The 21,992-nt window shown below is 43.2% G+C and overlaps 2 protein-coding genes and 1 long non-coding RNA gene across 9 annotated transcripts; 2 read left to right on the forward strand and 1 right to left on the reverse strand.

Moving 5' to 3' along the window:
* Positions 1-893: 893 nt before the first annotated feature.
* hmga1a (high mobility group AT-hook 1a) lies at positions 894-10,318 on the forward strand. Of its 6 annotated transcripts, none has more exons than XM_062541601.1 (5): positions 894-1,015; positions 2,157-2,263; positions 4,625-4,711; positions 5,902-5,958; positions 7,874-10,318. In XM_062541601.1, exons 2-5 carry the CDS (start codon positions 2,174-2,176, stop codon positions 7,937-7,939), a joined length of 300 nt encoding a protein of 99 aa, XP_062397585.1. In that variant the 5' UTR covers positions 894-1,015; positions 2,157-2,173; the 3' UTR covers positions 7,940-10,318. The 6 variants fall into 6 exon arrangements, with proteins under 6 accessions (XP_062397585.1, XP_062397587.1, XP_062397586.1 ...); XM_062541603.1 differs by having other exon boundaries at positions 1,011-1,148; XM_062541602.1 differs by lacking the exon at positions 894-1,015 and adding an exon at positions 1,519-1,643.
* Positions 10,319-10,507: 189 nt separating this feature from the next.
* Positions 10,508-19,782, reverse strand: smim29 (small integral membrane protein 29). Of its 2 annotated transcripts, none has more exons than XM_062541608.1 (5): positions 19,678-19,782; positions 17,221-17,559; positions 16,355-16,380; positions 16,130-16,235; positions 10,508-12,746 (listed from the first exon to the last, which is right to left on the reverse strand). In XM_062541608.1, the coding sequence occupies exons 2-5, from the start codon at positions 17,326-17,328 to the stop codon at positions 12,678-12,680; spliced, it is 309 nt and encodes a 102-aa protein (XP_062397592.1). In that variant the 5' UTR covers positions 17,329-17,559; positions 19,678-19,782; the 3' UTR covers positions 10,508-12,677. The 2 variants fall into 2 exon arrangements, with proteins under 2 accessions (XP_062397592.1, XP_062397593.1); XM_062541609.1 differs by lacking the exon at positions 19,678-19,782 and adding an exon at positions 19,584-19,667.
* Positions 19,783-20,081: 299 nt separating this feature from the next.
* LOC134088151 (uncharacterized) lies at positions 20,082-21,448 on the forward strand. The gene is made up of 3 exons (XR_009939898.1): positions 20,082-20,178; positions 20,354-20,396; positions 21,322-21,448. It is a non-coding gene; the product is annotated as an uncharacterized LOC134088151 (long non-coding RNA).
* Positions 21,449-21,992: the final 544 nt, after the last annotated feature.

The raw sequence follows: 21,992 nt of genomic DNA on the forward strand, positions 1-21,992 counted from the left end.
ATGAGGGGCATTAGGCTAGTTAAAAGACTACAATCTAGAATCTTTCCCAAATCTTGTCAAAGTCTGTCAGTGTAGGTAGGCTTAAACTTGTAGCCTAAGTAGGCTACTAAAGCCTACCTTACACTGACCAAATCTGGGAAAGATTATTGAAAGATTGTCTTTTGAGTAAAGCTTGAATGAGGGGAATTAGTTAAAAGACTACAATCTTTCAAGAATCTTTCCCAAAAAAAGGTGTACTGGGGGTGGGCTACCTCAATTGTCCTAATTGTCTTGCAAGGCTGATAACCATCATAAGAAGAATGCTTTAGAGGTGTGACATTCCCCAGTTTCTCCCCAATATCTTCCCCACTGAGCTAAATTGACGTGTAAATGTACATTGACACTACTTAGCTCTCTGGGCATTGATCTCTCTTAAATAGGCTATGTCTAGTCTATGCATTCCGTTGTCTGCAGAAACACGGTTAACCTGCAGTAGCCTAGGCCTATATAAAACCAATTAAAGCCATGTATGATGATCTAACTATGAGTGCCAGGGAACAACTTCAATACATTTCCATGGACTTGCACATTTTTTTTATGCTTTATTTGATCATTTCTGGTTAATAATGTAGTAGGTCCAGACATGTTTAGTAGGCCTATTAGGGAGAGCTGGGGCTGATTCTAAATAGGCTAGAGCACAGGTGAGCCGCACTGTGGTAGTCCAAATCCAACATTAACGAATGCTGCAGAATTTGTACCTGTACACGGTAGTCCATTGTTGTTCCACTGGCCATGTATTTACATGTTAGAGCACCGGAGAATTTGGCGGGGAAATGAAAACACGGTAAGGAAATATCAGAAAGACCTGCCTACTTATCATATCTCCGCCCACCGTTGTTCTATTTCCCGTGAGGAAGCCCCCTTAAATTGCCCTAGAACTCCCTTAGGCAGCCGCCTTTTTTCTTTCATTCGGAGGACACAGTGCTCTATTTTTAGCACAATTTGGATTGACTCCTGGACCGGGTGAATTTATTTGGTAATTTATGTATTTCCTACTTTCTGTGATCCTCTCTCCCCTCCCAATGCAAAAGGATTTAAAGGGCTGGGTTGTGTAGCCTTCTTATATTTTCAGTCCCAAAGACGTGAGCATTAGGTCAAGACCAACCCGGGTAAGGCGCTGGCGCCTTTTCGTTTAAATCTGATCAGAAAGTACTGGCTAATTTAGATATGATAGCTATTATAAGGTCTGAATTTGCAATGACTTATTGGAGAATTCGACATAGGCCTATTTATGCATCAATCGTTGTCTAAGACGACCTTGCTTTTCTTTAAACAAATGATTATCTTTGTTTCCATTTTGCGAGGAATTACTAAAGCTATCGCAACATTGTTGCACAAACGTGTTGAGGAAAGCAGCATCTCATTATTTAGCAGTTATTTTCGTGTTCTTACTTAAAAGTAGCGGAAACAGTGCGCGTATGAGCTACCCCGGCACGAATTTAAAGGGGCAAGAATCTTCGCTTGGTGTTTGTGCGTATTGTGCTTGTACTGTGTTTTCGATTGCGTATTCCGGTCCGCGCTGGAACTGCGGGGCATCCGTAGCAACTGATTTCCAAGCGTTGCTGTAGCTAGCTCACCAGCGAGGATTTTTGCTGTGCGTTAAGGTAGAGTCGATTTAACCTTTGTTTTTATCGGTGATTGCGTTCGTATGTAATGAAATATTGCAACGCGTTTGCACCAAAGTGTCAAGATTGGTGTTTCCTGTGTCATCTTGTTGGGACCGTGGCCCTTAACTATATTGTCAACATTGAGAAAGCCGGTAGCTACATGGCTCACCTGACATCAGTTCTTGACTATAACCCTGTCTTCAGCAGCGACAGCTATTTACGTCAAGGCTATTTAAGTGCAGCCGCTCGGCTTATGTAGGCTACTTGAATGAATCAACGGTAGGCTACGACAGCCTACATTATTTCTGCATGACGCGTGTATGTTTCATTGCGTCTAGCTTACTAGTGCGAGGCATTTGTCGCTGAAATAGTTGGGGTAAACCATGTGATCGTCAATACAGTAGCTGTTTTGTTTGCTTTGGTTAGTGCACTCTGCTTGTAGCGGGCATTGGCTTTTGCGTGTAACACATTGCGATGTATGAATCAAATGTTTTTATCCTTTTCTCGTAGTTTTATAATACAACACCATGAGTGACTCCGCCAAGGATACCGTGTCGCCGAAGGAGAAGGATGGAGCAGAGAAGAGAGGACGTGGGAGACCAAGAAAACACCCACAGGTGTGTAGCATCTTGTGTTGGAATTGATAAGGTTACCACATTTTGCATAGGCCTAGTTGCTATTAAAATAGCACCATCATCTGATGTATTTTGCATTATGTTATTACAACTCCTTGTGCTTAATAGACCAAGATTTCGTTATTATGTCATCTTCCTATGTACAAATATTGAATTATTAAGTAATAGTTTCTATGGACTAACAGTCGTGTACGAATCCCACTTGTTCAGTTTGTCATATCCGACTACTTCAAATTCAGGCCTGAATTTTTTTTTTTTACTATTTGGTAATTTTCTCCTATGCAATTGCCCATGATGTTTTCTCCATGTAGACAAACTGAGCGTTGCACCTTTATGTGTCATGCATTGTAGGCCTATGTCTTTTTTTTTTGGACGTGTTTGTGTGCGAATAGTGGACATTCTGTCCTTCATCCCCCATCCCGCTTGCATGCACTCACCCATCCATACTCCCACTGCTTATTTCCAATGGGCATCCCACTCCGCAGGTTGACCGTGGCATGCAACCTGGACCGTTCAAACCAACACTTACCCGCCACGAGTGTCTGTCTCTGCGTTACATAAGTGTTGGTCAGTCAGTGAGGCTCACACTTTGACTGGGCTGTGACTTGTCACTAAACAGAGGTTACTGCTGGTGTTGGGTTGCAGGACTTGATGCTGTTCACTTTAATTAGACTGCGAGTGTAAGGAAACCCGTCCTACCTTCAAATATGTATGGACCCATTGTTTAACTTAAATTGATATTTTCTTTGTAAAACTGTATACAGATATAATACCACAATCCCCTGTAACATTGGGCTGTTGGGGAAGTGGCTCACTGTTGGTGTAGGTTATATTCCAGAATCTTTTGAACAGCCCAACAGGTTCTGCACAACAACAAGAAGATATCCGTTTGTCCCAAAGCTCTGTGTACATTCTTTCAAACGGAAATGCAAAGTCTGTGGTCTCTCTCTCTCTCTCCCTCTCTCTCGCTCCCTCGCTCCCCCCCCCCCCCACTCTACTCCACTCTACTCCACTCTACTCCACTCTACTCCATTCATCAACTGAAAGCCCTTATAAGTCATGTTTGCACATGCCACGCTTTTATATACTGCCTTGCCAAACTGGAGTCTCCGCCCCAGCACCTTCACAAGCACCCACTCTCCTCTCCTCTCCTCTCCTCTCCCAGCATGCTCTGTCTCTCGGTCCCACCATGTGCTTACTGCTCGCTCCACTACATGCCTACTGTATCAACATGGGTGGCCAGTGCTTCCCCTTCTACCTCCTTTTGTCCCCCTCCCCCCCTCTACAAGCCCCATTCCCTGCTGTCTGTTAGTTGGTCTCCACCATGCTGGGTAACATGCAGTTAATGTAATTTTTTTGTGCTCATAGTTTTTTTTTTTTTTTGCACCGGCCCCGTCTCAATTTCTGGTCTCCGCTTGGCCTCGGCCCCCTTTACAAAGTGCTTGATACACTTAATGGAACTTGGCAAGCCATGACTATGTACCACCTGTTGGTCTTAAAGTAGCAACGGGTGTCAGTTGCGCTGACCTTGAACAGTGCTTTCTTTGTGTTGCAACAAAGTTGTCTGCCAAAGAAACTGCATATTGTGACCCACGTTTGACTCGGAGGCCTGGCTGAAGAATACTGGCTCAGATCCTTTTATTTTATTAAGCCTGCATGATATGTCAGTCAACTGTTAAGTCTTTTGAGCGCTAAACTGTTAAAGTTCTACAATTCTACTCTTGTTCACAAGACCTGCTGAAGAGTCCCCCGTGTCACAAATGTGTACTGTTGAGGAAAAATTCCGCTTAAGTTCAGCACTGCATAGATTAGTGCATTACTGTCCTGGAAGGACATTAACCTGGATGCAGTTTTGGGAAGCCTCAGATTATTCACACCTCAGCCTGGATCTTAACACCGCGTCAACTAAGAATGCAACCACTGCAATCAGCATCAGTGTACTGTCTACATCGATCCGTTCTGTCCTATTACTCATCGTGCATGGTGTGCAATAAGGAGATCCACTTCTGTGGCCTAACTCAAGCCGTGCTGTGGTGGCCTCGGCATTTTCCGTTGCATGGGAGACAGCGGGTGGCCACAGGGTGTCTGCCTGAGCCCACGTCATGTAGATGGGGGAAGAAGACACTGCCGGTCCCACTGAAATATTCAGACCACGTCACACCCCGTAGGATTGACACACACACACACACACACACACACACACACTGTGTGTTTGCAGAAATTGACACAGCATGGCATGGTGCGTTGGTCACATGTGGGCTTCATGATGTGGATTTGGGTTTCGGTTTAAGGTTGGTCATCCTCATCGCCAACCATCCTCGTCTTCTCTCTCTCTCTCTCCAGGAGCCTAGTGGGTCTCCGACTCCTAAGCGGCCCAGAGGAAGACCAAAGGGCAGCAAGAACAAGTCCTCCACTGCCGCCAAGGGCAAAGTAAGTCCAAGCCGCCAGTCTGCCTAAGGACATCATGTGCACTCAGGGCCGGGTTGAGTTGGTTTCTGTAATACAGGCTTAGCAGCCACCTTTCAGACATCCAATTAAGCCCAGGTATTTTGATCCAGCAGAACCCGGTTAAATACAGGTCACATTAGCAGAGCTAACTGGAGCTGATGGCTGCAGGTGATGCATGTAATGCTGCAGACAATTCATGTTCTATTATTATTATTATTATTATTTCATTCTGATTTGAGCTCTAAAATGTATGTAGAACAGTGCACTCTACACACAATGGTTTGTCTGTTTTATTTGGTTGTTAAAAAGGATGTCCTGCAGTAATTTGTGGGTTAACTGTCATTTAGTAATTTCCCCGAAGCTGTGTCAGAAATTACTCATGTGTATCCTTTTGTCTGAGATTGCCTCACCGACAGCTCTTCAGATGAAACTGAAATGCTCAGATGCTGGTTTATTCTCCCTATCTTCCTGCCCTTGAGTTTCCTGCCTGCAGAGTGTGTGCATGTGTGTGCGCATTCATGTGTATGTGTTTGTCTGTGTGTGTGTGTGTATGTGTGTGTGTTTTTGTGCTGCAGGTGCACAGCCAGTTAGACTGTTTCCAAGTTGACAGCCCCCACCTCTCCACATGCGCTCCTCCTCTCTCGCTCCCCACCACTCATTCTTTTCCCATCTACTGTTGTCATGACAACAGCTGACCCCCCCCCCCCCCCCTCCTCCCCCCATTCAACTCACCCACTCACACCCACACTTCTGTAGCAATATGTCCTGTATACTATATTGTGGTAGTGCAGTGTGTGTATATGTGTGTGTGTGTGTGTGTGTGTGTGTGTGTGTGTGAGAGTGAGTGAGTTGAGTGTGTATTTGTGTGAGTGTGTGTGTGTGTGTGTGTATGTCTGTTTGTGTATGTGTGTAAGTGAGGGTCTGTTGGCTGATGCCGGTGGTCGAGCGCGCCCGGTCCCACCAGCTGTCTCTGAACCCCAGACCAGGTGGCCGGCGAACTGGAGTGCCCCGCGAACAGTTCCTGTCCTTTCCAAGATAAAAGCCGATGAACTCAATGCCCTCAGGCCATCTGCCTGCAAATATAAATACCAGCTCCCTCTAGTGTCTGCTCTGAGAAACTACACTTGACAGTGGACCTAATTCCCCTCTGCACTCTCTTTCGCTTCTCACAGAAAGCCACGGCACCAGCATCTGCAGGGACGAAACGCAGAGGAAGACCCAAGAAGGCGGTAAGGGCTAAACTTTCCCCCTCCACTCCTACTCTCCCAGCATTTGTCTTTTCTTTTCTTTCTTACATTGATCATATGACCGTTGCATGCAAAATCCCTTTCATTGAACCACCTGTTAAACAAGCGCGCCCATACTGCAGAGCTGTTCAGTGCCCTGAAGGTGTGTTTGTGTGTGTGTAGAGGGCTGTTGCCCATGGCAACGCCGGAAAACATTTGCATTAGGCTGCTTATCAGGCGAGGGATTTCATGAAGCCCCTTGGACACTCCAGACCCTCCTTTGCTCACACACACATCGTACAGTAACGTAGATATTATTCAACAGCTAATTAGTCATTTGTTGACCCGAGACGTATTGCACATTGATTTTTAGAAAGCTGGAGCTTGAAGCATGTAATTGGTAAGCAAATAGTAACGTAGCATAGAGGGGTACCTTAATACTGCAGAAGTAATGTGTGCTTACCTTATTTTTTTTATGGGAAGCTGGTGGCGTAATGTCAAATGCAAGAAGCAATGGTGGAGGAGCATCAGTGTGAATTTTGTTGTGTGCATGCAGTAGCTTCAGCCATGTGCGTGCTGAATCACCGGGTGAATATGTCAACAGATGGGTTGTGTTTGTTATAAGAGGCCTTGGCGATTAATCTCTTCTCCGTGTGTGTTATGAAGTCATTTTAGGAAGCATTCAATTCCACTACAACTTTTACACACACACCCACCACCACCACCGCCACCATCCCTTTCCTTGAAGACTCACTGTTTAGTCATCACAAGCTTTCCTTTTCAACACATTCCTGTAGCATGAAACTGAATACCCCCCCCCCCCCCCCCTCCCCTGCCCCTCTCCCCTCTCCCCTCCAAATCTCCTGCCTCCCTCACATGTTTAAAGCCCATTCAGAAAGTGCCCATAGAAATCCCTGGGTCTTGAGTCACGGCCACGGAGTAGTGCTCTGCCAGACTGAGTCACCCTGCTGAAGCAGGTCTCCATTTCCTGTTTCCCCTTCCAGCTTCCAGGTCATTCAATCCAGAGCAGAGCTCTAGCTTTACACATGCTCAAGTAGTAGGGTTTTGTGGAGTGTTCCGTGAATTTATTATGTATTTGTTTGGCTGCGGTAGCACTGAAAACGTCTTGAATACAGTCAACCCCCCCAACATTTCAAAATACTACATTTCAGTAGTACTTTGATCCGTAATGAATGGACTGATCTCCTACCACCGTATATCTGCCGCTCAGCTTAAATGTAATGCCTTGCGGTGAACCCTGAGGCAGGATTCCGTTCCGTGTACTCACGGGTAAAAAAACGGTGTGTGTGTGTGTGTGTGTGCGCTCTGCCCTCCCGCACGTTTCCACTCCTTTTTGAACGAGGAGAGCACACAGCAGCAGCAGCAGCAGCAGCTCCTGGTGTCCAGCTGCCTGGGGGCCGTGCCAAGGCCCGCTTTAGTCACCGAGTGGAATGACCCCGTGTTACCCACGGAACTGGCCACTGGTTTTTATGAATGAAAGGCAGCAGACCCAGTGGGGGCGGAGGCAAACGTCAGGCAGGCAGGCAGGCGGGCGGGTGGGTGGGTAGGTGGGCGGTGTAGGTGGTGTGGGTGTTAAGGGAGGAAGAGTGGGTGGGCGGGCTGGTAGGAGGTGGGAGGTGTCTGCGACAGCTCAGTCTGACTCACTGCTACTTTGACTCATGTGGGATCCATTAAGTCTGCAGATCACAGGAAACATTTAGTTAGTGTGTGTGTGTGTGTCTGTGTGTGGTGTGTTATGTTTTTGTTTGGTTTTAATAGTAGTTTCTAGTTGCAGAGCACTCACTGTGAGGGCGTACACACAAGCCTGTTAGTCACATACTTGGCTTCTGATGAATGAAAGTAATTATTCTAAGCGGGTTCTCTCTCCCCCCCCCCCCTCATTTTTTATGTTGTCCAGGAGAAGGAGGAGGAGCCCTCGAAGGAATCCTCCGAGGAGGAGGAAGAGGAGGAGGAAGAACAGTAACCGTGCAACTTGCGCTACCTCATAATTCAATATGACGGCTTCCTGCCAGCCAGATCTGGACTGAAACACTTTTACCCCAGAGCCACCCTAACCTCGCTCCTGCCATTAACCTCTGTCCGCTCTCACACTCTCGCGCGCGCTCAAACAGGGGGGGATTCGCACAGAACTCATGCATTCGACGTTTCCCCTGCGACACCACTGGAAGACACAACTATGTATATCCATACATATATCACGGCATGTATGTATGTATGTATGTATGTGTATATTTGTATATGGGAGTCCTGTTCACTCTGGGTTAGCATCTTATGTCAAATGGTAACGTCTGTGCACCAGGTAAAGGTAATGTTGTTTTGAGTCTTTTAGGCTTAAAATGATTACTGTTATAAGATACTCTGCATTTGACAGTTTTTAGAAGCAACAGATCGCAGGACTTGCTTTTCTGCTTTCTGCTTTTTTCTGTAATTCTTCTATACAAGTATCTGAGTCTGAGCTGGTTGGTTGGATGTGTGAACTATTAATGTCATTTTATACTGGACAAAGGTGACTTTACCTACTCTTTGTTTTTCATTTGGTGTGTTCATGTGCTTTGTGTAGTTATTCAAAAGTAATATTCACCTATCACTTTACTTTCTCGATGGAAGAGTAATGTTTTTGCGCAAATTGTAGTGTTTGGATTTCTTTGCCGCATTCTCAGTGCAACCTTTCAGAAACCCTGACCATCGTCCCACTGTTTTTAACCTAGGTGTCCATTCTGTCCCCTTTCCATCCAATTAAACATAACCATTTTCATAAACATAATCATAAATCCTAAAGGTAGACCCTGTCTCGCCTGCACTTGAGTACGCTTTTAGAGATTGCTGTGAGGCCCTATACGCGTTGTTGTGGACATGTTTCAACAACTAGTGGCTGTCTGTTCAAGAGTCGCCATAGTGAACCCCCCCCCAACCCCAGCTTGTTATAGGCCTTAGTGCCACTGACCTTTGTATAGCTTCTGTGAGTCACATTGTCACCCTTACTGTGTATAGTGTGACGTTTTCATCACTTTAATACAGCCCTGAGCTATGGTACGTCTCACATAATTACAAAACATAGACAGACACACACATGCGTACAGACATACGAGCGCTCAGCAAGACCATAGTTAGTCATCGGGTCTGAGAACCTTGATTGCTCTGCATCTTGTGCATCACAGCACAAGGGCTGACGTGTTTAATGTCCATCCACATTCTGTCGGCACCTGACCCTCCCGTCATTTTGACAAGCTGTTTGTTTCTCTTTTCTTTTGACCTGACTGTTCTTGAGTAGTTCTTTAGTTTCATGGTTTTTCGACTAGGTGTGAAATGGTGGACCATTCCATATCTTTCAAATCCTTACCCGCTGTAGACGTCCTCTTTAGAGTTGGCCACGGTGTACAAGTGGATGTTCTGTTTTTTTCCACAGCAAGGCTGTATCTCACGTTTGTGAAATGTCTTGCCTGCTCTCTGGTTTAAAAAAAAAAATAAGGCTTGGTATATTTTTTTTGTAGTGCTTCTGGAAAGGTTTTTCTTCTCCGTGTCAGGGAAAACGGATCACAGTCCAGTGATCTGTCCACAGAACTTATGCTGCTACAAACTCGGACATAAAAACCCGGAATACTGCAATCGGGCCTAGTGCTCTCTGGCACTGGTCTGCAAACTCATACCTCACTTGACAACAGCTTACTTACTTATACCATGTTAGTTTCAGCTGGTCTCAGAACAGCCTTGGTGAGGAGTGTGCGATGTTTCAAGTACAATGTCTGTATTATGGTGTTTTTCGTTTTTAGTTCAGTATTTTTGTCTAACAATTTTGGACTTAAGATGCTACGCTTTTTTTACAAAAAGGAAAAAAAAGAAACAGAAAGTGTGCACAAGCACTATCAGCTTTTCAAGATTTGTCCGTGGGAATTACACACACCGTAAATGACTGCATCATGTCTGTAAAACAAATTATTTTTGTTTGTCTTGGCTAAATATGTTCACAGATTGTGGTAGTTTAGCAGTTTTGTGTTTAGTTTTATAATTAGATACTGTGGTGCACTGAAACACATTTTTTTCTGTTTGGGTTATCATGCGTTAATGGTTTTACAGTGTAGTGACAACAGGCCATGGTCTTGATTTTGGAAAATTGTCCCACTCTGCTCGGCACCCACCGTCTTTTAAGTTCAAGCGGTACTGTGGCCGTTGACTCGCCATTTAAACGAGCTGTCCTTGTGCACCGACTTCATCCATGCATACAGTACACCTGCACAAAAAAACTGTTTGGGATCAGTCTTTTCATTGTATAAACTGTATTTTTTATTGTGGCCTGCAAGTTTGTATTCCAAAATGGTAATAAAGTTCAAAGTTTTTAATTGCTTTTACTGGCCCTGTTCTTTTGTTTTGTTGCTGGTCAGTATTGTGTTTATTTGTGTATAAATCGTATGCAATACCGTAATATAAAACTGATAATTTACTTGCATACAACTAGGTAAATGTGTGGCCTACACACAGATAGACCGTCAAATGGAAAATAGATCGGAACTTCAATAAACAAATACTTACAGACTTTTTAAAAACAATTTATCTTTTATTTATTTTTACATACATTACCACTCATATAAAAATTCAAGTGTCATGTGCTGTAAAGGGCCTGGATTCACCGAATCAAGATATTCTGGATATGGGCAGTCATGCTTGATCTGTTGCAGTTGTGAGTTTCATTGCATTGGCATGACGAGCATATTAGGTTGTATTGCAACAATGCATCTCACAGTCTCGAAATTACTTTGGCACAATTCTTGTTGACATTGTTAAAATTGTATGAAAAAGCAAGAAAAAACATTTCTGCCATTTGTTAATATTAAAGTTGAATGGTATTACCTAAACTGAAAAACTGCTAGTACATTGAAGCCAATGAAGAGGTTCACTTTACACAAAAAAGGTTTTCAAAAAAAATTACATATGTTTAACAAAATGTGCCAAAGTAATTCAGACAAATGTAACAATGTGTATGGTTTGAGGACCAGATACCTTTTCTTTAGAGCACTCAAATTAAGTCAACTATTGCATCTTAGAACATAAATACAGTTTAGCTCAAATGACCTTATTGCTTGCTAGAGCTTTAGACCCATAACTCTGTAAACAGTTAGGTGCATCTTACACAGTTTCATTAGCAGATTCATCACAAAAACATCTAAAGCAAGACCAGTTACAATCAAAGGCTGCATGTTTTTTTTTTTTTTTTTTGCATGGCTCCTGTGCATCCAGGCCCTCCTGTGGATGTCACAGGGACTGCAGTGCAAAGCTGAGATGAGCCTTCATGTTCACCCAGCTGACATATCCAGTATGGGAGAAATTCAGCAGTGACCTTAAACAGCTTCAATAGCTTTAGCTCTCTTAGCAACGTTCATAGCGTGTCTTATGCGGACACTTGGTTGTCTTTTTTGGTGCAAGTCTATTTAGCATCTGACCACCAAGGCAGCCAAAAGAACTACACGTATAGTAATGTTTTCCTTTCATAAATAAGCATAGCAATCACGTTCACTTTGGGGAGAAAAGCGGAAGAATGCTTTTGAACAAGGTGAGTCACTTAATTATGATGATTGTGTTGTTCTGTTCTCGGTTCAGTCGCAGAAAGACGTTTCCTGATTGCTGGGCCCACTCAGCCCACTGGTATGCCACAGAGCGGATGCTGCATCCATCCTTATGAGGCTCTAAAAGAGATGGCCCTCAGCGGGACATTCCTTCAGAGCTAGTCACAGCAAAGCACGGCACTCAAACACGGGGTCACGGTCAAAAAGAGACACGGACGGATGGAAGGACAGTAGGGCCAAAAAAGGCAGGACAAAAAAAAAAGCACACAAAAAAAGGTCCTTCAGGGACACGGGACCCTTTCTCTCCAGGTGGTCCACGGGACCCTTTCTCTCCACTTCACTTAACCACACCTGGCCCGGCTCTGAATCTGATCGTACCCTGGGCTCGCCACATTAGAGCTAGATCCAACCCAGTGTCACCTCCCCTCTCCGTCTCCTTCAAGGCCACACAGATCTTGTCATAGTCCCAGAAAAATAGTTATGACTTCCGGCTTCAATGCCAGCTACCATGGAGAAATGCTCACGTGGGGATGGATGTCTGTTATCTAATTGCATTCAGAAGGACACTTCACTTGACTACTGACTCTTCACCTCGCATTGGTAGAGAAGTCCTGTCGCACACACCGTGCATGAGGAGGGATATATTAAGGTGCGTCTTTAAATAATTATGCTATCCATTTCAGTGTGAACTACCTAACCACACCTATGCTTAAAAAGGTATTCCTCAGGTTTCAGTAGTCAGCAACACATTAACACGAGATAAAAACATTCCATAAATAAACTTGTAACAGACAAAACAAACAGAACACAAATAAAATACAATAAATGCAACCAACACAGTAAATGTACCAGTAACAGAAAGTTGTAACTATATACAGTGATGCGTGTCAGCAGTGGTTATTTGAGTCCTGAGATGAGACTCGATTAAAATGAAATGGGAAAATGAGAGGTGATGAGATGAGATAAGAACGTTGTGGGGTTAAGAAAGACACAGGGTGGTGGTCAGGCAAGGTGCCCGCAGTGCAACAACATCCCTGCCCCTCAGAAGATACCTGGGATCCTCCCTGATGGTGGACGCCAGAGCGTGTGTCGTCCACAATGCGCAGCTGAAATGCTTTTTCGATGGATGCCCTCCCGTCCTCTTCATCCTTGAGCTTCTTTCATCAACAGAGGGCGATCTTGCTGGTAGTTTCTCACCCAGCTCTGCACCACCTGAATACACAGAGAGAGTTGAAAATGACACAGAGGTTAGAGTCTTCTGGTGCTGGTGAAAGGAACTTGAGTAAAATGACCCAGAGGTATCTAAGGCAGCCATCTGGCGGCCATGATGAGAGAGCAGGTCAAGTTCTCTAACTACTTTGGAAAGATGCTCTTAGTCCTTCCTTTCTCATTTTCAGCACACGGTTAAATGGATTATCATTTATGAAAGGAGACCAGAACAACTGATCAACAGGTCAATAACATCTGCCGTCGCCTAATGAGCGTAAAAAGCACTCTAATTATTTTAGAACTACACTTAGGCTTCTCCTAAGTCCAGCATTCCAGTTCCTGAATTCTTCATATCACCTTGCCTATTGCCTTTTCCATCATGGTCAAGGAAGATTGGCTAGGAAAGGATGTTGGACCATTTTTTGACACGATACGCGTCATCTTCATAGAATGGCATTGTCTTTGGGTGCTCTATAGCAGACACTGATGGAATGGAACATTATATTATTTACACATGATAACAGGGGAGCTACACCAGACGCGTAACTGAAGCGTTCCGTTCGCGACGCGTATGATGCAACCGGTCGCAGCAGTTAATTATCACTGTAGTCAATGGAAGTAGCTACACCAGACACAACGGTGGCGCGTACATTCGAAAAAAATAGACCCATCTTCTAAAATGGATTTTACGCGACACGAACGGAACGCTTCAGTTACGCGTCTGGTGTAGCTACCCTGTAAGGCCCTCAGTGTAAAAGGTAACCTTCAGTAAAAAGGACAAAACAATGCAGTTTAAAAAAAAAGGGCCACTGATTTCGCCTCATAACTGTTAGGGCATACACATTAAAGGAACAGTGTACAAATAGAACATAGAGCTATAAAGAACAAATCACTTTATGAAAATGTAAGGTTCATGAAATAGCAATTCTGCATAAAAGACTGCACTGAAATCAAATGACTGCACTCACTGACAAGAGCAACATCACACTGCCACTTGTTGCATGCATAGAAAATTGCTTTTTCCATGCCCTCAGATGACTGCAAATCGCAATGTTGTTGACAAGACTCCATTTCAAATGAGTGATTACACGCAACAAACCACATCGATTGCACAGGCCATTTGCAAAATAAACATTTCCACCAACTCGGAATTCTCAGGATACATCCTTACACAGTGATCACCACCACTACGGTCTACCATCACCACATCCTTGAGGCTTTCACTCTCCTAAACCGCAGAAAGGCACTCACTGTGTGGATCTAACCCATCAACAAGAAACCTCTGAATGATCTTGTTGCCTAGCAACTTTAAGGTTTGATAGTTCTGATATACCTATTGTGCTGTGTTGAGCATTACGTCACGTAGCGCCATATATAGGCTACTATAATTAATATAGGCTACTGTTCCACATAAAGACTGCATGGAGTGCTACACTTCAATAACACAGGGATTTTGTTTATCAAGCGGATCAAGGTTTTTATAATGGTTTTAAATTCACAATTCAGACCCTTTTATGAAGTTGAGTGTTGCTTTGAAGACTGTTGTCTATGTTCTTTCAGTGCATTATCTGGTATGGGGGGATATGTGGGGAAAATATGTGGAAATGAGACATCAGCATCTTTTATTAATTATACACAATAAATAAATATACTGCCTACGGAGTGTGTTTTACTGTATAAGAATAAGAAAATTAGTATTGGCTAATTCATGACATGTCAGTGAAAAAAAAACGTAATTTAAATGTCCTTGTAAACTTTTTCCTCTTAATGTGATCTAAACAATAAAGTCTTACATCATAAAGACAGTTGGTGGACATGGCATCATTCAGGGAATGGCTGTTAACATTGTTAACATGTTAACATGTTCATAAGCTCTACACTACAGTGGTTCTTTAATGCAGTAATCATGGATCTCACCTTCCTGCTGTTGACAATGATGATGATTTTCACACTGGTGAAATTTGTAAACAGGCTTCAGATGAGTAGCAATGTTAATCGACAGTGTCATAAAAAGTATTCACCCCTCGGATATTTCCCTTTTTATCTCCTAGAGAAATCTTTGTTCATTTAATTTGACGTGGAGATCATCTGAGTAATGAAAACGCTGGCTGGGCTACTTCTAATTGACTAACCCAGAGATGACCGGAGCACTCAGATTACTAAATAACTTTTTTTATTGTGGTGCACAACAGACAGACGTTTCGACGCACTGCGTCTTCCTCAGAGTCAAACGTAATCTGAGTGCTCCGGTCATCTCTGGGTTAGTCTATTAGAAGTAGCCCCACCAGCGTTTCTGATCCTGTGGTCCTGGACTGTGAGCACCGACAAGGCTTGAGCGCAAGTGACACCCCTTCTACAAGATCATCTGAGTAATATAAAGACACCTGCGCCTAGAAGGTCCAGTCACTGGTCAATCAGTATTCCTGGCTATAATTCCAGGAAGACAAAGGAATACTCCAAACAACTCAAGGAAAAGGTTATTGAAAGGTATAAGTGAGGAGATGGATATAAGAAAATGTTTAAAACAACTGAACATCCTCTGAAGTTCAGTGAAATCCATCATTAAGGAATTTAAGGAATTTAAGGAACATGGCAATTGTGCAAATCTGCCTAGAGCAGGCTATCGCCACAAACAGTGACCGTTGAAGAAGAAGAATAACAGCAGGCCCTGGAGGTCTTATACAGGGACGTAAAATTAAAAAAAAAAGTCAAATTAATTCTGCAAAATATATGGAAATCCTGGAGGACAATCTGATTCGGTCTGACTTGGGAGAACATTTACTCTCCAGCAAAACAATAAGCCAAAGCCTACAGCAAAAAAACTGAGTGGCCGAGTCAAAGTCCAGACCTCAATCCTATAGAAAATCTGCGGCTGGACTCAGAAAGAGCTGTTCACACCTGATCACATTCCAACCTGGCAGAGCTTGAGCAGTTTTGAGTAAAACTGCAGTATCCAGATGTACAAGTCTAACTGTACATAACAGTACATAACTGGACATATCCACACAGACTCCATGTATTAATTGTGGCCACAGATGCTTATACTCAATGCTGACTTGAAGGGGGTGAATGTTTAAGCAGTTGCTTACTTTGGTTTATATATTTCCAATTCATTAACATCATTTTGTAGAAATCTGCTTTCACTGACATTAAAGAGGGGATTTTGAAAATGATTGCAGAAAAGGGCAAATAAAATTGATTAAGGTTCATTTATAAACGTTACCAATTATGAACTTAGCAAAAGTGGAAATATCCAAGGGGGGTGACTACGTTTTATAGGCATTGTATGTGGCAAGTTCGAACGACCGTATTGGCGATCATCAGTTAAGCAGTGTTATGCTGTTTTGGACAACATATCAATTTCATGTCAAATTGTAGTCACCCACCTTAGTGTCCTCTTCCCTCCAGAGCATTTCTTGTTCAGCTTCGTTCACTTCTTCTGAGGGGTCATATGTGTAAACTGGAAGCAGCTGGTGTCGCAGCCGGTCAAGCCTTCAACAGGGACAAACAAAGCACTTCATAAGTATGACATCCAGGCTACATCTGTGGTGTGTCATTGCAACAACAAAACTGAACCGTTGTGACGGTTGAGTAGGCATGAGGCAATTCACCTTCGCTTCCTCCGTATGTACAGCACCTGCAATCAAAGCAGAAGTAACTTTAAATATCTCTGTACTACAAATACCAGCTCAATGCCATAGTAAACAAAACACAACAAATAGAGAAGCAAAGACACAGGACTTCTCTAGGCTTTCTAGGACAGTTACAGTACAGTGTTACAGTATAACAACCAACACCAAACTTTGTCTATTGTATAATAAAGGTAATATGGTGACATTGTGTAGTGCAAATATATTTTCTTGAAAGCTGTTATGACTTTACTAAATATTACAATTTAAACTACAATATCAGCCATACAAGTCAACTGAGTTGGTGAGAGATTCAAGCTTGTCTACTCCACTCTTCCCACCAACAATCACCATAACTGGTTTTAACTGGCATCCTGAATAGGCGTATCATGCTTACAGGCCTCTCTCAGTTTTGGATTGGTTAGGATAGAGCCTGAGACAGACCAGTACAGACTTCTTCCAGAATGTGGGACCGGTGAATGTGCCTAGCTTACAAAACCTTGTTGTCTGCAGTCTAAGAATTGATTTTGAGCACGATTCAGCATTAAATAATAACATTGAATTGACTCTTCAAGCTAGACTTCCTGCCGCAGACTACAGAAAATGAATCCCTGTGTGTGCGTCTCATTAGAGGCTAACTCGTTTGAGACGTTTCCATCATGTGATTCTGCATTCTTCATTCAAGTCCCTGTACCACACCACTGCCACACACACACACACACACACACACACACACACACGCACACACAATCCCTCCTTATAGTAAATACCCTGTCACGACTCCTGACGCAAACGTACAGCAAGCTCTCTCCATACAGCTTTGTTTCGCTATAGCCGAGCCACCTTACCACTGCTGTCACGATCCCGATGATGGTGACGAGGAAGAGGGGGACCAGCACGTAGCCCACCGCCACGTCTTTGTCTGCGATGGAGGGAGGCTGGGTGGTAGAGTTCATGGCGCGTTCCAAGGATGGGGGCAGGAGGAAGGGGGAAGGAGGAGGAAGAGGAGGAGGGAAAGGGGGGTGCACCCCTGGTTTTAGAAGTGGCGAGCCTCGTCCCTGACCGTGGTGGAGCGTTTGTGAGGCAGTGCAGCGCTCCTCAGGTTTCCTCCCAGTTGTTTACGCCTCATCGTCGGGATTCATGTGACTTCCACATGGTTTCTCCCCTCTCACTAATCAGTGTGAAATCTGTTTAAAGAGAAGGAGGAGCTTGGTGGAAGTACAGAGCAAGAAAGATATGCAGCGAATGACTACTGGACTCGCCTTTTTGACATGGTGTGGAGAGAGTGTGTTATTGGCGTGACTGAAAAAAAAAAGATGTGTATGGAACTAAAGCTGATGTTACAATTTCTTGGTCTGCCATCTTTAAAAACAAAGTGCTACAGTAAGCGGCTGCTATAGGTTATCACAGCCTGTCTTATCAGTCACTTTCATTTTGAAATTGTAGGATGTTATGGCTTTCGGTGATTTTGAAAGATTTGACTTTCTGCAATGAAGTGCAGGTGAGTCTTGAATAATCTCCAAGACTATTCTAGTGCCTGGTAGGCCTAACCACAACCAGCTTAAGTTGGGGACTGAGCAGCACACATCTAAGCGGTAAACCTCCAATGGCTTAATTCTCTTTGCAAAACAAGGTCACCGAGTTACCCAGGTTGGGCACTAAACCACATGGCCTACTTGGAATCCCCCCTGTAGCTTTCGCTTCAGCTGGTTACTTCCGCCAAGGTTGTTTCAGGTTCAGTTTGTTTGTTTATCAGCAATGCTACAAAAAAGCTATTGGGCAAAAAATTGCAACAAAAAAAAAAATCAAGGAATTCCTTGGAGATCATATTGCTATAGAAATGCAGTATTCGGGGCATGGTATTTGCGTACAAATAAAATTGTATTGCACTGCAGAAATTGATATTTTTGATATGAAACCACATTGTACTGCATTGTCAGCCTACTTCAGAGCTGCAGTAATGTTTGTGAAAGTATTTTCGTGGAGGGCTGTAGTATGGGCCATCCTAAACATGGCACAGCACCACCATTGATCTCAATTTCAATTATTTTACATTGCAAGATTACATTTCCATACACACCATGTTCCTGTTTTAATCAGAATAGTAATATTCCAATTGCGTATGACTTCAGGAATATCTTCTTAGCGTTCTGTGATGGTTTCCGTGCTCGTTCCTTTATGGTAAAGTCTTTGGTTCAAGGAACTTTCTTTGAACTATGTTCAAAACTCAAGCAGAGGAGCCAGTATAAACGTTTTTCTGACTCTCTTTAATAGGCGATTTTCAACATTATTTCTCCTGCATGCTATATGAATATGAACATTATGTGAACATCCCATAAATGTCTGGGATGTTCACAGGGTTGAATAAAATGAAACCTTTAGACAACATTCTAAGAACATTCTCTAAAGTGTTCCTTCCTTTCAGTGAACATTCCAGATGTTTTGTGTGACCTTCAGCAAACCTGCCCAAAGGTTCTATTAAGGTTATATTTTGTAACCTTTAACAAACGTTCAAGGAATGTTCCCTTGCATGGGGTACACTGGTGTCAAATGGTGTTTATGGTCAAACCATACAAGGGAACGTTCCCTAGAGGTTCTATTCAGGTTAGCCTTCATTTTTTAATATTTTATTCAAGCCTGAAATTATGAATGTCATGGAATTCGTAATATTTGTTATAAGGTTGTGCAAGACGCAATGGTTGTGCGCGCTGCTGATAAATAAGCGGTGGAAACCTCTCAAAGAGACAGTTGAGACGTCATGACGCAGATAGCCTACTAGGCTACGTCTGGTTTATTTAGAATAGGTCGATTAACATGTAAACGGGAACATTCCCGTAGCTCAACACATGTAAACACCTTATGTTTATATTCTGAATATAGGCATAACCGTAAGGACCTTCATCGGAATATGGTGCGCATGGAAACGTAGTGGAAACTGCGCTCCTGTCCATTCTAGTTAGGCTTACCAAATTAAATATTCCTACGGAAACCATTCAATAACGCTCATCTTTCATCACAGATTAGCCTAACAGCAGCAGATCAATGGAATGTAAGATATCAGTAAGCGATCAATGAGACCTCTTCATCAGTGTTTGTTGATACAGTGACCTAGCAGCCCTTAGCCTTAACGTAAACGACAAAATAGTTCTGCAGTCACAGCCAAACTGAATTCCTCGTGCGACCTATAGTTGCCAACAATAGAATAACCAACCCTCCTCCATGTTTCATATGCATGCGTCGGTCATCTTTGTTCACGCCGCGAAAGAAAAAGAAGCCAAAGAGGCAGGAATCATACGGGCACTCACCTGAACGCTAGCCTTGACTCCAGGAAGAAAAACACGAGGGAGAAATAAGATAAGTGGGCGGCGACAGAATGACTTGTCAATTCTACCGTGAAGCCTCTGTCTGCAGTGTTCAGATTGGGGCTGGGTTTAATGTGGGGTGGAGCTTATCGGTGAGCTCAGCCCACGTTGAGCATATCCTTACGAAAGGCCCCTGACTACACTGCGTAGATCGGGGCTGAGCTCAATAAGGGGCGGAGTTAATATTTGCGCACAGCCCACGTTGATCATGTTCTCTTCCGGGCACAATCTGTCATTCAATCAGGTTCACCTGATTTCCATACTGTGCCACGGGAGTCAAATGTATGGTCAGGTCTGTACCCCCATTAGGTTTCATGTGGCCACCCCTGGAAGAGAGGGGGACATGTTATGTAGCCTATTTCCAGAGGTGAATTACTGAGCTGTCTACCAGACCAAGGCCCAGGGGCTCATGGGCTCAGGGGGCCCTGAAGACCAAACCTCTAGGTAAAGTCGCTAATATGTTGCCCACCCCTGATATCTGAATGGGGCCCCTCAGTCAAAGGACACAGGTTATGTTATTCACCTAAATATCTGATTGGGGCCCCTCAGTCTTATAACACAGGGTACGCTCTGAATGATGGGCCTAATCATGCTTTGTTATTGCCATCTTTTTTCACAGCTAGATGCCTTGAATTTGATGATGGTTGTCATTTGTAAGGCTTGTAAGTCACATTTAATTTCATAAAATTCATAAGAAGTCATCATGTAAGGGATTATTTGTCAAGATGTTCTTATGGGGAAGTCTGCCCCCTGGACCCCCTAATAGCTTAGCAGGGTTACCAACTTCCTGTGACTTATAGCACTGCTGCTGGACATTTTTCATGGGGAAACACTGATGTGCTGTTTGCTGTCAATTCTGTTGAGATCCACATGAAAAAAAGTTATTGTGTAACCTGTGTACAGCTGGCCATGGGCCCAGCAACATGTAGCAATATCTCTATGATAGATTTATTAACCTAAGTCTGCAAACCGTCCTTGGGAAAAAGATGCAGAAAAGGGAAAAATGTGGCTTGCTGCACTGACACAATACATTATATGTGGGCTTAGCCATTTACTTTCTATGCTGATGCAAAAGACAAAGACTGACATGAAGGGTAGCCTACATCTCAAGAAAGAAAGAAAGAAAGAAAGAAAGAAAGAACAATGTGACAGACAGCAGCTTACATGATACATTATTTGTTCATGTGGGTGTTGTGAAGGAGTATATCACCATGCAGAAAAATTATGATGTCGGCCCCCACAAGGTGTAATTTAAACAACTCCGGCCCACTGCCTAGTCTGGCACCCCCGCTGTAATATCAAGGAAGACATATCTCTATCCAAGCTAATCCTCCTCAAACTATAAGAAGGCAGACAATATGAAGTAATTGAGACTGTCACTATGCACAGTAGCATATGTAGGCTAGAATACACAGCAAACATATCAATATGCATCCCAGACCATGTTTATAGGTCATCTTATTTTCTTAATTAATTTACTGTAATGTAATGTAATGATGTACTAAATCAGTCATGTTGTCATCAAGTTAGGTCTATTGAAATGTTTATTGATATTGTCACTTTTTCCCTGTTTCATTGTTTTGTAAGCTGCTTTAGGTAAACGTTTGCTACCTTGACTCTAAGTATATACTAACCAACCATTATCAGCACCTCCAATAAAAGCCCACTTTGGCAAAGTGAGCTGGCTGAGCACGGTGATTGCTTAGGCTATGAGGTGAGAACTGCATTTGTTTGGACTTTTTGACCTTTCTGTTTCTCCCATGTGCATTGTGCTGTTGGAATGGCTGTTTGCATACAAATGTATGGCAATTCACACATAGCATAAAAGGCATTTTCAATGCATTTTAAGTTCTTGCTTAGACTCTTTTCTTTTATGTGAAGGCCTACAAGTGAAAAACAGGTTATGTAGGGGGACATTATATCATCTGTTTCTAGGCAAATTGTAATGGGAGTGAGAGTGACAGGTCATAGTGAAACAGGAGCTGATGCTCTTCTCTCACTTACTTACTTAAGTCCATGATGTTTGAAAGTTTGCTTGCAAAAGCAGACATCATTTTTACAATTATAAAAACTGAACTGACGCACCCATCAGGACTGGATTTACTGGCGCAACACCCTTCCTGTTTTACAATTATAAAAAAAACATAATATGTTATTGGGCATTTCAGGTGATGTCAATCAAACTGCCTTTTGGTTGTGATTACGTAAGTAAAAATGCATCTAGCCTAATCAAAACAACCCAACTTCAGTTTTATTGA

This window comes from Sardina pilchardus, chromosome 7, assembly GCF_963854185.1.
Source record: "Sardina pilchardus chromosome 7, fSarPil1.1, whole genome shotgun sequence".
Taxonomy (NCBI): domain Eukaryota; kingdom Metazoa; phylum Chordata; class Actinopteri; order Clupeiformes; family Clupeidae; genus Sardina; species Sardina pilchardus.